This window comes from Podarcis erhardii (genome assembly GCF_964252035.2).
Source record: "Podarcis erhardii genome assembly, chromosome: 8".
In the NCBI taxonomy this organism is placed as follows: domain Eukaryota; kingdom Metazoa; phylum Chordata; class Lepidosauria; order Squamata; family Lacertidae; genus Podarcis; species Podarcis erhardii.
In genome coordinates this window covers 90,512,002-90,530,047 of record NC_138499.1, presented here as the reverse complement: position 1 = coordinate 90,530,047, position 18,046 = coordinate 90,512,002, and the positions used below count along the sequence as shown (strand labels likewise).

General features: G+C 39.5%; 1 protein-coding gene across 6 annotated transcripts in view; it reads right to left on the bottom strand.

Moving 5' to 3' along the window:
- CFAP61 (cilia and flagella associated protein 61) overlaps positions 1–18,046 on the bottom strand; it is a 127,977-nt gene that overhangs the window by 62,172 nt on the left and 47,759 nt on the right. For all 6 annotated transcript variants that reach the window (XM_081872598.1, XM_081872602.1, XM_081872601.1 and 3 more), the window contains 5 exons: positions 15,858–15,997; positions 13,389–13,515; positions 13,002–13,079; positions 11,770–11,976; positions 9,040–9,174 (listed from right to left, as the gene is read on the bottom strand). In XM_081872598.1, coding sequence (XP_081728724.1) covers positions 9,040–9,174; positions 11,770–11,976; positions 13,002–13,079; positions 13,389–13,515; positions 15,858–15,997 — 687 coding nt within the window. The remainder of the gene's footprint in view (positions 1–9,039; positions 9,175–11,769; positions 11,977–13,001; positions 13,080–13,388; positions 13,516–15,857; positions 15,998–18,046) is intronic.

The following is an 18,046-nucleotide window of genomic DNA, read 5'->3' as shown; positions in this document are numbered from 1 at the left end:
GAATCTGCCTGAAAAATGCTGTTAAGGTATCTTCTATTTCATTCTCTTTTAAAAGAAGAACATATTAGAGGTGCAAGAAAGAATAAATCAACAAAAACTGTTGTATTCCCCTTGTTCAGACTCTGTGATACAATGGACTGTTGACACAATTGCTGGCTGCAGGTTAGTCTGATGTACAAGAATGGATCACTACTAATGTAGTCACTCTGAGTGTGTTGTCTCTGAGTATCCTACTATATGGAACATGGCTTCCCCAAGACAGTACTGATGCATACACACATCCAATAAATGAATAGAAGATGAAGTCTGCTAGGTGATGGAATATAGTAGGAACCCTTTTCAAGTCTGTGTTGTTTCAGGCCAGTTGGCTTCAAGATGGCAGCAGGAGGTCAGTTAGCAAGCTATGCAGTAACCATGGAAACCACGATTGAGTCACTTTACACTCCCTCTGGATTGTCATACTGGGAAGCAGAATTGTATTGCTATACCTCAGACAAAAACAAAAATTGCCTATCCTACATACAACACTTCTTTTCACTTTTTTCAACCCTCCATTGATAACTGCCCATCTACAGTTTCCTTCTTCATCTCCCACTTTCCATTTTGTTGTTCATTCTAATTCCTCTAATCTACCCCACTTCTGTCAGTCTCCTAGCATTTTTATTACTCTTACTCATCTGAGAATTTTGCCCTGCCTTTCTCTACAGGAGGAGACTCATCTCATGTCTGTTTCCTCTGCCATTCCTTTCTTTGGGCCCTTGATCTCCTCAATATCTCCATTCCTGTTCTCTTGGTCTGCTGTATCCTCCATACCTCTTTACTCTTTCTTTTTATTTATACCCTGCCTTCTGAAGCTTCTACTACCTTGAAGAAGCACTTGCCTGCTCAGTCACACTTTGATGTAAGAGCAGCTAAGCCAATGGCAGCAAAAGAGGCAACACCACTTCTTGACGACATCCACCTGTCTTTAAAGACAATTGACTGCACCTCTGGGGGTGAAGCCAAGCTGCTGCATTAACAACACTGAAGTGACCTCCCTGGGGTGCAAGACTGGGCAGTGTATATGAAAGTCCTGGGCTGCCCAGATGACAAGACCCTTCTTTTGGCCTCAGTGATGTGCTCCAAAGGAAAGCAGAGCAATATGTTTCTGCATGTGCAGAAACAGCCTTCTAGACCCACTGTTGGTCTTGTCCGCTCAATCGGCCAGAGCCTGTCTTCACATGCAGGGAGTGTCCCTAACTCACACAGGATTTGAGACCCATTGGCTACCCTCACCTGGTTTAGCCAGCCAGTTGAAGCTGTTTCCCAGGGTGAGGCTGCTTTCACATGCTAACAGCTTCTAGGAACCACAGGTGAGAGCGGAGTGCAGGCTGGGGACCAAAGGTAGACAAACTGTCCCAGAAGGAGTACAAGGTGTCTCCCACTAGAGATACTATCCCTCCCTTAACACCCCATACTGGTAAGCAGTGGGAATACAAGGCCCCCTTCTTTCACTCATCAGAAAGAAAAAGAGACTCATTCATCCCCTTCAGGCTGTGAGGAAGGGACCCTTCCCTTTCTCCAACCCTTCTTGAAAACTTATTGAGGTTATCTGTGCACTACTTTCAGAGCATCTGACAACCAATACAATTTTTTTTTTTTTTTTAAGGTTAGAAATGGGGAAAGATCCTTTCTCTACCGTCTGTCTGCTGGGCATGGGCTGCCTGTCTCTTACCTTCAAATTACAAAGTGGCCAAGGGTGATTTTTTTTATATTTTTGAAAAAGAGATGAGCCTCAACACTCTGTGTTGCTCTTCCAAATTCAAGTCCATGCTGATCCTCAAGAGGCATCCAGACACCTGTGCACCTCCTCACTGAGACAGCAGTGACGCACCCAGGCCCAGAACTACACTTATTACATGCAATGCTTTAAGAACACTGCTGTGTTTTAAAAACATGTTTTAAGAACTTTCCCCCTTTACTTTAAAAACTCTGCATGAAATATTATTTTTGATAGGTGCCTGATACCTTCATGCAGAAAATTGGTAAAATGTGATTTTGCATGCAGGGTTACAAATTTTAATTCAATTCACACACATTCCAATACAATATTCAATGTTTATTGTTATAAAAAAAATTAAAACAAAACACTATTTTGCTCCTCAAAAGGCATGTTCAAATTTACTTCAGTATAGCTAATGTTGTTACATACTTAAATTCAATCTAACACTTTGATGCTCTGAGCCCTTAATATTGTGACTTCAAATGTCAGACATTTCCATTTGATATGCATTTAATTTTGAAAGAGCTTCTGCTCTGAGTCTAACCCAGGAAAGCTCCTGCTGCACCTCTGCGAAACACTCGCAGCTGGGTCCCAGAAAACACTTGCTGAGATTTAATGTGCCAAAACTCAGCAGGCTGCCTGGCTTGTCAAGACCAGCCTCTGGTTCTATCACAATACCTTGCCTACAATACCCCAGGCCTATAATTTCTCTAAAACAGCTACAATTCCATACTTTCAAAGTAAGATTAAATCACAGAACCCCACTGATAGTGGGGTCATGTTTTATGTGGATAGTAAGCTTCCTGTATCTTCATTATTTCTCTGTTGTCCATATTATGTTCTCCAAATCACTGCCCTCTCACACTTTCCCCTCCCTCAACCCAGATTTTCTCATACTGTACTTTCTCCTTTTCAGAGTATTCCTAGTATGAGAAAATCTGGACTGAGGGAGAAGGAAGTGTGGGATGACAGTGATCTGGAGGAGAACATCATGGATAATCAATGGAGGTACAGGAAACTTACTATTCACATTAAACAACAGTGTGGATGAGCGTACTGTCTTTTCTGTGAATGCACATAAGACAAAAGAAATACACAAAAATATGTTTCCCTACTTTCAGAACTGCTATAGAATAAGTTTTGAAATTCTATCTTGGTGTGCCATATAATTAAGCATCCAGATTTTATACTTAAATTAATAATCACAGCACAACTGAATAGCAACAATGGGATATAAACAGAAAGGTGCATCTCACTTTGGGGGCATTGCTGAGTATTAGTATTTGAAGAATAATATTTATCTCGCCTTTCCAAACAGCTCTCATCACATTCAGCAGGATATCAACCCATAAGATTTGTGCTAAAGGTTAATGAAGAAAGAACCAGCTTTGCAGGCCAGAATGAATATTCCAGTTTATGGAAAACAACATTAACACCTGTATACTACTGACATCATGCTTTCAACGTGAAGATAGGTCACCTTACTTTTAATTTCACACATGCACATAAGTGGTAAACATTCAGAGCATTCTTGTTAATGATGCCATCTGCTGCCTCCTCATAATTGCATAATGCTCAGGCTTCCAGACAAGATGTAATGGCAGCAATACACAAACCTGCTGACATTTACAGTGAGAAAATTTATGATCAGCCATCAGCTCAAAACAAATGTGTTTGCATGACTGCTAGTGCTATAAAATCATTAACTACATGGAACAAGTGATGGTAGAATAAATAATGGGTTTTCATCCATGCATGTTTTACACAAATCATTAGCAATTTGTTACTCATGTACAACAGAATCTTGAGCAACAGTTACTTCTTGGAAAATCACTCTCTACCTTGCTAAATTAAAGCTGTACTGTTGAACCATACTTAGTTTTACATGATCTCATCTACAATATCATAGATTGATGCTTTACTAAAAGGCTGGACTCAAAAGCACATGTATCAGGGAGTAAGTCCCATTCAGCTCCTTTGGATTTCTATATTATTTTCAGCTGATCTGAAAACGACCCAATTTCCACTTCATTTTCTTGAAAACTAACTGCCCTTGTTGCCAGTTTTGGCACTACTGACTCTATGGCTCTGATGCATAACAAATGTTGAGTTGCCTTCTGAAAAGACTTTTGGTTTGTGGGATTGCTATGCATTGGCAAACAAGTGAACTCTAGAGAATATCCAGCCAACATTGGGTCCAAAACCCACTTGTCCATCTGCTCTTCCACATGTGGGCAAAGTGCAGTAATCTGCCCCCAACAGACCCATGCACCAGTGCAAGTTTGGTGTCAGGCTGAGGAGTTCCTTTTGTGAACTTAAAGATGAATATGGAGGCTTTTGTGACTGAGGTCCTGCATACCCAGATGAGTGCTCTTTCAGTTCTAACATGCCTTGAAACCTTCACATGGGAGCAAAAAGTGGTTCTGATTAATTCTGAAAGAACTGCAAGGCTTTAGACTTGTGCTCATCTTTCTCACCCATGGGGAGCAAGTTTTTCTTATCTCAGGACTCTACTAATACCACCTCCAAAATGGAGTGCTGACTAGCCTGGCCTGTGAATCTGGGTCTACATCCCACTTCCACAGCCAAATATTCTGGTGCCCCACAGAATTGGCTGACAGACCCCTGGACTCAAACTGTAGCAAATTCCTGGGAAGAGTTAAGCAGTTAAGTTTGAGCTCCAAACAATCTTCATTTGGGGGAACTATACAGACTCCTGAAAAGATCAATCGCACAGCCAACAGGATAAGCAGCAACAGGCAAACAGGTTCATAGCAGGAGCCCCAGGCTTTGCATGGGCAGCAGAGCTGCTAATATGGAGTCCTGTGAGGTATGGATTGCCAAACTGAAAATGCATAAGCTAATGCTTGTGCAACAGCAGCTTTCATCACATAATGGTCACCTGTACGCCATTATCCAGGCTGCATTTGATCAGTGGACTGTGATCAATATTCTACCTGTCTTTGGATTAGGAAATGCAAACCTGTATTTCATAAACCATTACCAAGCTGAGAAATCTTTCAACAATAACAAGAGATTCTGCAGCCTTTTTGCGTTCGCAGCAGCAGGAGAAACAACAATCTTGAAGTACATAATAAAACTTGACAGAGTGCAATAAAGATACAATAAAACATGAACAATGGATGGTCAGAATCAAGAAGTAATTAAATAAACATATTACATTTTTATTCTGCATCATGGAACAGTTATTACTGTTAATTATAGCACCTATTTCAGGGTCATATTCATAATTTAAAAAGACAGATGGACAGCAGACTGCTTCCAGATGGTGAGAAAGTAAGTTGAAAATAAATGTTTAAAATACAATTATTAAAAATTAGCTAACCTCAAGCTAATTATTCACATGGGATAACAATAATACTGTCAAAAGATATTCTGCTTAAGCCACATTTCCCCCTTGATCCAAAAGGGATACTCTCGCTGAAGAATCTGTTCTCCCTGTGAAACACCTCTAACTATTATGGCTTATTGAAGAGCCCATTGGTATCCCTATATCTGTGGAATTTCTTGTGACCCTTTATTCTCTTCTAAACCACATGATCAATTTCCCCTTCCTTGGCAACCTTGGCAGCGTCCTGACAAATGAAGAAACCATTACTAATTGAATAACTAGCTGACTGGAATGCGAAAATACATTGCTCTAAATATTTATTCTTTTCTTTTCTGGAATAAAATTGAAATATTAATAGTTGCAGACTAGCATTCCAATATAACAGATTTTGTACAGTTATTGATAAAACAAAAACACTTGAACAATATATAAATCAAGTTAGCTTTGTCAAGAAGAAAAAATCCAAAGAAAATTGAGCAACACACATACAGAAATATTGGTGGCAATCCTAAACAGTAAGCACAGCAGATAGATGATTTAAAAGCAGACTTGTTACCAAAGGGTTGTATCCAATGTTAGTCCTACTCAGAGTAGAACCACTGAAAATAATGTTCATGAATAATTTAGGTTCATTAATTCTAGCCTCTCTCCATATGAACCTACCCTAGACCCTGAGATCATCTTCTGAGGCCCTTCTCATGAAAGGTCCAGAGGGTGCCAACATGAGGATTGCCCTTTTCTGCAGTGGCTCCCCAGGGAGGTTTGGCTGGCACCTTCACACCTTATACTCACAAAAAGTTCCTCTTCAACCAGGTCTTTGGCTGATTGACATCCAGTGCCCTTTTAAAATGTGTTGTGGAAAGGGGGATTATTGGGTTGACTTTGTTTTTGTTGTTATTATGCATTTTCTTTTTTTTATATAATGTATTCTGCCCTGAGATCTACAGGTATAGGGTGGAATACAAATTTAATAAATGAACACATAATCAAACAAACAAACAAACAAACAAACAAACAAACAAACAAAGCGTCTAGTCTGAGTGTAACTTAGTTGGATACAATCCAAAGAAAGTATTTTTTTCACACAATAATTATCAATCTCAAACAACAGCAACTTAGTGTAGCATGCCCAAGGCTTTCTTCCATCATGGAGCCTAAAGGGACATACATGTATGTTTGAATCCAAAGTAGAACTATGTGAACATTCTGTCAGCACAAGGTTTTCTGCTTGTGCAACTGAGTATTTCCTCCTCTCCTCCCCTTGCACATTTCCTAAATCTGGTCTAGCGGTTCCTCCAAACCCCTGGCGAATATTTTTTGGGAGGGACAGGGGGAATGTCCCATTGTGGAAGTAGAAACCCATGTGCTGATAGGACTGCCCTTGGTTCCCAGGCAGTCTCCCATCAATGCAATGACCAGACCCAGGCATCCTTTGTTTCAGCAAGGTAATGGCCTCATGTGCCCTGGGACGTCTGGGGTCCAATACACCTTAAATGTTAGAGGCTGTGAGAGGCCAGAAAGAGATGAGTTTATTATTTGCCTCTTTATATAGCTTTAGTGCTCCTGCAACTTTCCTATAGTGTCACTTTTCACAGGCAGAGAATTGCACATGCTAGAACAAAGGACTAATTTGGGACATTTCCCCCTCATACAGGCAGCCGCCCCCCATTTACACAGGGGTTACATTCCAAGACGCATTGGTGAAATCACGTAGAAACACTTTTTCCTTATGGCAACTGAGGACAAGCCGGTGACGGGAACAACCAAGGTATAAGACAGTACACAGGAGACAGGCGAACAGAGATAGGAGAGGGCATATGGGATGCAGCTAGGAAAGAAGATCTGGACAGCAATGAGATGGCTGGTAGGGGAATTTGGTGGGGAAATGTCACTGAGAAATTCTATTATGAAAATTCCAGGAATTAAAGGAAAGCATGCTGGCAAGAAGCAGAAAAGGGACATGAGAAGGGAATGTGGAAGGGATCAGAACAGCCGATAGAACAATATATATGTGTGGAGGATGGAATCAAGGCATAAATATGTTAGTATTTAATTAGGTTTTAGTCCAATACCAAGATAAACAAATAACAAATTCCTATTTTGAAGAGCATGAACTAATCAGAAAAGAGGGTCTTGAGAAAATGGAAACCAGGAATTATTTTAACAATAAATATATATAGAGAAAACTATATATTAATATATATTAATATAGATATATAGTTCTATAGACAATGAAAGAGATGTGTATATAAAAGTTGTTTTCAACTAAAGGATTCTTCACAAATGAGACAGCAAGCACAAGAAAAGCAGGGTGAAATTGTGCTAGAAAAATGTAAAATGTAATGGTTCTGAGGATTACGAAAAGACCGGGACAGAAAGGAAGGAATGGAATTAGAAAATAGAAGTACAGAGGAGATTTCATCATAGAATAGTAGCAGAAAGTAAAGAAGTAGAGAAAAAGTTCCTAGAAATATGGGGGGAATTCAAAACGGTTGAGGCACAGTTTGAAACATTTTAGCTACTTGAGATTTGTGAAGCCAGAAATCTATTAAGCAAATATGAAATGGAAAATTTGAACTGTGCTATAAGTTCTTTGTGTCAGAAAAGTAACATTCATCATAAAACCAATACAAAAACCTTTATGTATCTTTTTCTAGGTGATTTGCAAGTAGATGACTTAGCACCAACAAAGAAGAGGTATCTTGGCATATTTCTTCCTTTGTTACTTAAACATGGAAATGATCAGATACACAATCCATTTTCCTTGTTTTAAAAAATTCTGCATGTCCAATTAGCACCAGTACACTATTTCTGTAACCTGCTTTGTGTGTATGTGTGTTTTTTTTACAATCAAGCACTGTACATGATTTTGTGAAATATAAATAAACAGCTAAGAAACTAATAAATACACTGAGAAAAATGTAAAGAATTTTGCTGAATGCAGTTGTAAATGTGGGTCCATTTTATGTCCCCCAATCATTTTATGTCCCCCATTTTATGTCCCCCAATCTATGTGCAGGAATAGGTTTCCACGCTTAGATATGCAAGGGGCAACTGTGGGGGCACAAAATCCCCCATGTCCAACAGCCACATGAAGAGATTCCGATTTAATGATCTACATGCACAGCAACAGATGGCCCACCTACTGAATCCAACACCATCCTCAATGCGCACACCACTTCTCCCTTGTTGGGGCTGGGGACATGATTAAAAAGGGATTAGACAAATTCATGGAGGAGAGGCCAGCTACTTGCCATAATTTTCAACATGAATTTTCTCTTCTTTCAAAATCAGCATTGATATACTTTTATTTAAAGTGCTGACTGCACATACACAGCTAAATAAATAAATCAATAGATGGCTATACAGCAACCTCAGAGGTGGTAAAGCATTGAGTTGCTGGGAGCTGAGAGCCAGAGAGGCTGTGGGCTCCAAGAGGCATCTGTTTTTGGCCACCGAAAGGAAACAAAGCTGGGCTAGATGAAACTTTGCTGCTATGGTTCAGAAGAGCTCTTTTCGTGATCACAGTCAGATACTGCTTTTTTCACTAGTGCAAATGGCCTTTTTCATGAGGGGAAAGCTATAGAAGGAATTACAAGCCCATGACTTTGTTTTTCAGGGAAGGATCAAACTGCAGAATAAAATAGTCTGATAAAATATCCATTCTGTGAATCTGACCATTTTAAATACTCAAATTATTATTATCAACATTCTGAATAATTTAAAGGCTGCTAGTTGCAATTCTCTGTTTGAAATACATGCTAAAAAAAGATAGCAGAGCACGACAAAGTAAGGGCATGAACATCAGGTTCAAGATAATTAAGAAGCAGCACACCAACATTAAGACAGTAATGTCGTCCCATCTGCCAAATCCTACATTTAGTTGGAGCTATGCCTTTTGCTTACTGCTGCTTCTGTTACCCACCTGATCCTTAGAGACCTCTTTTGCTGGAGCATTTATGCCAAGTTTTTCCAGAGGATAGACAATCTGTCGTCTTGGTCGCACGGGAACCATGTAATGAAGGGCAGATGTCAGGGAATGGGCACAGGGATTCTGGAACTGAAGGACAACAAGCTATATTTTAGCGCAGATAATGTCATAAAAGTGCATCACAGATGTCTGTTGCGGTGCTTTGTGAATTTAAGAATCCTTTATCCTCTTGATTAAATCCAGGAGAAATATCACCAAAAAATAAATAAACACTCTCAGAGCAGAGGAATGGATTGCAGCTAATTCCTGACACTAATGAAGATAATTATGAGAGTAATTATATTACTATCTCAGTGGGAACGACAGATAAACAAGTGGTTTGGTTTATGGGATTTTGTAGCACAAGTAGTTTCCCCACAGGAATATATTCCTTCAGTGCAATCATGAATCATCTTCATCCATGCTCATTAAGGACGTTACATGCTTACTCTTCACCTCTGGTTGTTTGGCAAAGGAGAAGTTAAACATGCACATAGAAAATGCACATGAAGTAAAAAGTCGTTTTCATTCAAATACAAACATTAATGAAGTAGCATAAACGTGAAGGGGAAAAATCTCCATCCTTCCATAAATACAGGAAATGATTAAAAATACATTTACCTTACTGCAGCAAGTTTAGTTATAATCTGCATTTAAACAACAGTTGGGGAGCAACAGGAAATGCAAAAACAAAAAAGTTTCCAAAAAGTCTGGAACCTGCTGTTTAAACAGAAATGACATCCCATAAAAAAAACTTAATTTTCTTCAGTGTAGAAGAGAACCAAGTATTTCTAATGCTTCTTTCCTGCATAATTTCCCCCCATTTCAGCTGCATATACGGTAGTTATACTGAGGCATTCATTCAGTCCCATATGCAATTAGAATTATGCAAGGGGAAAGGAGGGCCAACTTCTCGGGCTTCACACACACACACGTCAGACAAGGTTCTGAAGCAAGGAGTCTTCTTTACATGCATAAGCTTCCCCCATGTGACAAGGGTTCCAAACCATGTAAGGAGCCTACACTTGTAGAACAGGCTGCCCAATTCAGTTCTTTTTCTCTGCTATGTGGATGGCGGCAGAGCCAGGCAACAGGGATGCAACAGAGGGGATGGGGCCTGCAAGCATGATCCTACTCACCCCGCCTCATGTATTTCTAATTGTGTGAGGGCTTGAATGCCTGAATAAGGGTAATGGTAATATTTCAGGTCATAAAATGTAACTTGCCCGCCTGAAATTGAGATCTTAAAAAGGGCTACGAACAGCAGGAGCACTGTGATCCCAAGAGCCATGTGCAACATTCCATGTATGCACTGAAACTTGTCCTACTCTCCCTTCCAGGGACTAGGGGAGTCATTTTCCAGAGCTTAAAAGAGGCAATGGAGAATGGGGAGCATGTGCAGAGGTATTTCTTTGGATTGAGGCCCATTCCTTCAGAGTTTACACTGTCTTTTTTGTACAAAGGGCATTTTCTTGAGTCCTTGTTCAAAATCAGTCCATCTGCAAGCATTTGAGGCTGACCTACCAAAGCTTATGGCCTTTTGGTTCCTAATGCTAATGAATATCAAAAGGAGAGAGGGTGAGGGATCATGTATTTGAAGGAAGTCCTTTGAGAGTCCTCTGTCAAGAGCTGAGCATTCAACTGTTCAGGATGAGATGAGGGAGTAAGGCTGCATCCACACTATTCCTTTAAAACACTCCCCCCCCAAAGCATTCTGGGCACTATAGTCTGTTAAGGGTTGTTGGGAATGTAACTCTGTGAAGGGTAAACTACAGTACCCAGAATTCTTTGAGGGAAAGAATGTGTGTTAAAAGGTATAGTGTGTGCAGAACATACTGAAATCTGAGATCCTTATATTTTTATCCCTCAAATTTATGTCCGAGTATGGAAACTTGGATGTAAAGGTTTAAAAAGAAAGCACGATGTGTAGGTGGCAGCTTTGCACCCTTATTTTATAGGGAATTTCTCTAAAATGGCTATCAATGTGACTACAGCTCTGGCTAAAGCAAGCTGAATTCCTCAGGTAACCTCATCGTAACCCAGTCTATACCATTATTTTAAGCAAGTAAATATCAATAATGAAAACGATGTAGAAAAAGCTATTTATTCTTTTTTAGGCTTTACTATTGAGCCATTTTGAAATGAGGTATCCTAAATAAAAAGCTTGTCCTATGCACACTAAAAGGAATGTGACCCAGAAGCTCATTGGGTAAGGTTGGGCCCTAAAATTAACTATTTAAAAAGGAACTGCATGAAGAATCTTCTTTCCTGGAGGTTTTCAAGAAAGTTCACAACGTAGCTCTTGCTGATGGAAATAAGTCAAGACAACCAACTGACTCTCTTCTAGTTCTAGGATTCTACATAGAAAGCACACTTCTGTGGGTTTTAAAAGACAAACAGATGCGACTATACGCAATACATATAATATATAATATTAATAATTAGTAATTAGTAATTAATTATCATAATATATCCTTCTGTGTGAGCCTTGGGAATCTCTATTGGTTATATTTATTTCTAACTATATAAGTTAGAAATGGTTGCCAATTGTTACACATATGTGTACATTTTTGTTGGCAAATTCTACATACACCCAAGGGAAAGAGTAAATAAAATTAAAAACCAATCAGCAACATTTACATATATAAAATCAATCTACTTCTTGACTAAATGATTATAGTTTACCTTGCCATCTTCAGGCTGAGGATAAATAGGGTAATAGAGACAAGATTTGTAGGCTAGTCGAAGCATCTCCTTCATAAAATGTTTTGCATAGTGATGAAAGACTGGATTCAGTGCAAAATGGTAAAGGTGACCATGTTCTTCCTGCTGGTGATGACTGAAATAAATAAAGTCTTCAATGTTGTAGTGTGAGCGAATATATTCTATATCCTGGAAAACATATCAATTCAATATAATGATTAAGGAAAGAGCTGTGCTTCTGTTTTGGAACAGCTATAATGCAAATATTTGTATTTGTTTTTCTTTCAAGAAAGAGGGATCACTACCACCAAGGAAGTAACTATACACCAGGAAACTCTCCTGCACAAGTTCCGTGTCAGTGGGATTTGTGCAGATCATTTCCCAGTTGATTGTACTGTAAAATGAGACCATATAGGTGGCTTTTAAAAATGAAACAGTAGCTTTTAAAAACAGTTTTGCATTTATTTACACACTATATTTAAAATGTCTGGCTGTTTTGTGTCCTAAAACCAAGACCATATGGACAACTATTAAAAATTAAGCATATTGGTAGAGGTGGGGTTTTTTATTTAAAAAACAACATAATATTGCTTTTATTTACAACTATATTTAAAAAGACCAGTTATTGGCTTACTAGAAACTGTGGATTGATCCTCATTACCAAATTACAGGAAACCCCTAACTGTTGGAAGCAATTAATATACCTTTAAAGATATTGCATTCCATATCATCCAGAGTTAAAGTCATATGATTTTCTACCATATAAAACTTCCTTATCTTTGTAAAATAGCAAAGGGGAGCAAATAATAATTCATTTCAAAACTATTTCTTCTGTTTGAAGACAGAATAAATCACCTTGAATCTCTGTTTTTCAAGAAAAAAGGGACAAAAACAAATTGCATTTATGGTAAATATCATTCTGAATTTAGTGCCTCGTTTTGTTTTAAAGAAGAACAAGACTGTGGATGAGAAAAAACTGTATATTGCTGGGATATACAAAATTTTCTCCTCCAGCAATCTTGTTTTTCTTTTCTCCTTTAACTAAGGATTGTTCAAACATTATTCACACATCACACATTAGCTGTGGAAGGAAGCGAATGTTCAAAATGTTTATCTGAATAAAAACAATCCTGACTTTGAGAACATTTAACATTAATTTAGTGTTCTAAATCCTTCCATCAAAAAGGAAAAGATCTGCATATAAGAATATATACCGTTTCATTTCTAATAACTGATATTCCAACAATTTGATGCAAAACTTCTGCTACAAATGCTTGAATTGGTGTTCCATCCTGAAAACAAAGCAAAAGCTTTAGTTGACATTCTTCTACTCTAATACTTTAATTAATGTTCTTTATTTAAACACCCATCTCATCTCAGCTCCCCTCCCACACAATACACTCTGACATGGATTATAATAATATAAAAGTCCAAAGGGCATTTTACTTTTTGCACCAGAAAGGTGTCTTCTGTACACTGGTTTAGTATAGCAGCAATTTTGAAGACTGCCAGTTTAGCATACACAAGTGAGCAGATTCCTATTTGAACACTCTCACAATAAAGTTCAAACAGAAGCAATATAATGCAATGTAACAACTTACTGGATCTCTTCGTGCCAATATGTAGCCATTTAGGTCATCCAATATACTTTTGTTCAATTTCAAAGTTTGGATTAGTAATTCAACACCGGCGACATCACTGGTTCTTGCTGGTCTAACAATAAAGGACCTGTATATGCAGCAAACAATGGCATCTACAAATTGTCTCCGATTCCAGGCTTAAATACCCAAATGTGATTATCACTAGGAAAATTTTGGTTTTGATACTGCATTATCACACTGCAGTGACATCAAGTCACTTAAAACCCTTTAATGCTGGTTTGAGTTGCTCCTCTAGTAGACAAAAAGCTGAAGTTGGATTCAATATTCTTACACCTCACAGTGTACATATAAACAAACATACATCAATTTGAGATCAGTAACTGGCATGGCTTCTCTCAAAGAATTTTGGGAGCTGAATTTTGGTGTATGAATGTATGAGCATCTCTCCACTTGCTCTGAAAAGTACTGGGTATTTGTGAACATGCCAAGCATTATGAACCAGTTCTGGATTAACACTTTCCATTTTAAATGTAATCGTTAAGAGTCTCTCATGAAACATAACCACCACTTGATTCTAAAATGCCCATATTAGATATCAGTGTTCAAAGATGGAGCCTCTAATTCCAAAATCCTTCCAGATCAGCACAATGTCCAATAACTGTTAAATATTCACCCACTCTTACAAGTACCATGTGGCCATCTCACCCAAAGAGAGCATACCGCTGGCTGAGCTGATGGATGCTTGGCTGCTCCATTCAAGAACAGTGAAAAGTAGCTAAATAAAATTGCATATTTTGATCAACTGTACTTATTACAAATCATATTTCCCTAAAATCTAGTGCCCAAAGATTTGTAGTAGGTATACTCCTAGGTACCTGCTTATGTCTGGATAAACCACTAACCTTTCATTGACAAGCAGCAGAGCACATTCTGTAGTCATCTAGACTAAGTTGGCACACATTCATTTTACCACTTGTTGATCCTTGCCCATCAAATGACTGAGCCATCAGAGGTTAACACAGATAGAATGTTTGGCAAAATAATAAGTAAAAAACCAGTAGTACGTGCATCATTACGTCTGCGGTTGTTTATTTGCCTAAAGAGGCAAGAACTCTACTAGTCCACAAAAACATCAAAACAGCACCATAAAAGAACTACTATGGGAAAGTTAATGAGCATATTTTGATGTTGCTATTTTTCAATGCTATTTTCCTTTTGCAAACTTTCCACAGAGTAGAGGTTGTATGTGAGAAATGCTGCTGAGTTGGAAAGAGCAGGACGTTTGAAACATGGGAATTTTTTATAAATCAGAATTGTCGCTTATCTATTATTAATATAGTACAGGATACATTTTATAACATCTTTTGATACTTTCCTCCTATTTCTCTGGATGTCAAACACTGACTACTTCTACCTCCCCAGTATATACTCACAAAATACAGGGAGTTTCTGTACATGCAATTAGTAATAAGCAGCTGAAAATGGGTAGAACAGTACCTGAAAAATTGGTATCTACATAAAAAGCTGACCCATTATGAGAATCAAAGACTAAGAAAAAAGATATATTTAGCCTCTTTATGTTTATTTTGCCCTAAGTAAGGAATCAACTCATTCTAGAAGCCCAATTCATTTAACATAATTATGATGATTTGCTGTCAAAATTGAAGAGAAGTATCCATTAAGCATTTCAGCCTACACCCTGTTATGTATTATTTTTCATCCTTTCTTGTTAAGTAGCAGGCCTAGAGTTGAATTTGCCATCCTCTAAATTCTGTGTGAGGACTTTCCTTGTCAAAAGCTTTGCTAATCAGTATTTCATTTAGAGCCATTCCCTTTACCTCTCTGACTTTGCACTTTTACAAGTCCTCCCTCTGTCTCTCTATGCTTGCTTCAGTGGGCTTTGCTTTTCATCCATTTTGAGCAACTCACTTTTTATTCATATGTCTTTTAAAAACTCACTGTACAAAAACATCACATTGATCTTTGTTTTACTTCCTCATCAGGAAGGAATTATTAAGGGCTTGACACTGGCTTTTATGTTACTCAGAATTTTTCCATTACTGGTTAGTTTTCAGCTCACATTCACATCTTATCCAGAAACTATACTATTTAACATGGGTATCTTTATACAAGAACTAGGTGGTCTAGTTCTTTATATTCAATCCAACTCTTGCCTATAATGCTTTCACTTTTGTCTTTTCATTTGCCAGTAAATGCATATCTTGCTTAAAGTACCCAACTCTTTCGCCACAGGATAACTATTAAGATCCTTTAAGATACCCCTTTAAATTATACAGACCCTAGCAATAGAACTTTTTATAGATAATTTGTTTCCCACAAACAAAGCAACTGATTAGCAAAGACTCTAAAAAGAAATAAACTGATGGAGTAAAACTAAAATGGTGTGACAACAACTCAGATACAAGCAACACCACAAAATCTTCTGGAGTAGTAAAATGTGCCACTAACTTGAGTAATCCTGAACGGTGAAACACATAGAGCTCTTGATCCAGTGTACAGCTGCTAAAGGGTATAACCCGGACAAAATTCTGGATCAGATAAAATTCAGGCACCATATGTGGAACCGAGATAATGCAGAAGTCTTTGTCCTGAAAGAAACACATAGGGAAAGACAATATTATATGCAACCTATAGAACGGGAACAAAAGAAGCATGGCTGCAACTCCTCCTTTTTGCTCAGGCTCTTGAAGGTTAGAGGACCCTCCAGAATGGGATGGGATGTGCTGTAGGAAACTGCAGTGGGGAGGGGCAGCAGGAGGAATCCTGCTGCACACGCAGTTCTCTGGATCCAAGCCATAATGCATGAAAAAAGGACTCAATGTGATTTATATATTCACCTCATTTTCATAAAATCACAAGAAGTGTAATAGGAACTGCGGGAAAGCCGTCACAGTTCTCTAACCACCTTGCGCCTAATATAAAAAGGCAGTATACAAAATAAAAGTGAAATGAAATATCTGCTTCATTCCTTATTCTCTGCAGAGCTCAATTCACTGTGAAATTCTCCCGGGCAAACCCCACTAAAATGCATGATGCTCTTGGCTGTGCTCTGGCACAATTCCTATTCATTTCAATGGGGCTTGCTCGGGAGAACATTATACTACATTATCCTCCACCAAGGCCAGGGCCTTCTCAGTGGTGGCTCCGACCTGGTGGAATGCTCTGTCCCATGAAACCAGGGCCCTGCAGGATTTAACTTCCTTCCACAGGGCCTGTAAGACAGAACTATTCCACCTGGCTTTAAATTTGAACCTGGCCTGATCTTTTATTCCCCTTCCTTCCCTCCCCCTCCCCTTTTTGTGAAGATTGCCCACCCTGGGACCCCACAGCTGGTTCTCCCCTGGTCTCCTCGCTGGCCCAAGTGGGACTAATTTAGCCAGCTAGCTCTGGTGATCATCTAATGTTTATTGGATGGATTTCCCCCCTAAATGGATTTTTGATTCTTGATTTTATTGTTATTTATGCTTTATACTGTATTTTATGCTGGTTTTTTTGTAGCATCAATTAAGAGTTTTAAATGTGTTGCTAGCCACCCTGAGCCTGGTTTTCCTGAACCGGGAAGGGCAGGGTATAAATAAAAATATATTATTATTTATTATTACATTAGTCTGATGAGATCATGTTTTCCACACAGATTAAGTGTATTTATACAAATATAATATTTTGCAATACATATACCGTATTTTTCGTCCCATAGGATGCTCCGTCCCATAGGACGCACCTAGTTTTTTTGGGGGGGGGGAAATAAAGGAATTTTTTCCCCCTTAATTTCCCCCCCAAAAGCAGGTCGGGGAAACCGAACCAGGTCGAGGAACGGTGCTGCGCCTCCCTGCTGTCCCCCGAGCTTGTGGGGCTGGCCGATGTCTGCCTCAGGCGGCAGGCTGCTATCCGCAGCGTGGGGAGCCCTGCGGGGAACTCCTGCAGGGCTCGCCACGCTGCAGATGTCTGTCCGGCACGCGGGGCGCTCTGCTTCAGGGCGCCCCACCCCCCGGGCGGCAGGCTGCTATCCGCAGCGTGGGGAGCCCTGCGGGGAACTCCTGCAGGGCTCGCCACGCTGTGGATGTCTGCCCGGCGCGGGGTGCTCTGCTTCAGGGCGCCTTGCCTGCCGGGCGGCAGGCTGCTATCCGCAGCGTGGGGAGCCCTGCGGAGAACTCCCACAGGGCTGCCTAGGCTGCGGATGTGTTCCCGACATTGCAGAATCAGTTTTTCCGTCGCCTCCTGAAACTCCCCATGTGTGTGAGCAATGCAGCCATACATCTGGAGTTAAGGATTGCATCATTGGAGACTGTCATCTGGAAGCGAGTCTTTGGCTATTGGCTGTCCAGCTGGCATAGGCTTCCCGACCATTACCTCTTTCAGTGCCTCTGGCGGGATGACTTTGTTAATCCGTGGGTAGGAAAAATCCATGCCAAATTTCTGAGCATCGGAATTTCCCCAGCGGACTCCTTAAAGATGAACCTACGCTCAGCCAAAAGCCTTATCGAGCAAAGATTAGCAGACATTGAAAATCAACACAACCTCTCTAGGGGTGGGGGTGTCTGCTCTCCCAGGTATTACGGAATAACCCCACCACTTGGCCTTCCATCATACATGTCATCACTTTCATCTGTACCACACCGACTTGCATTTATTCGTGC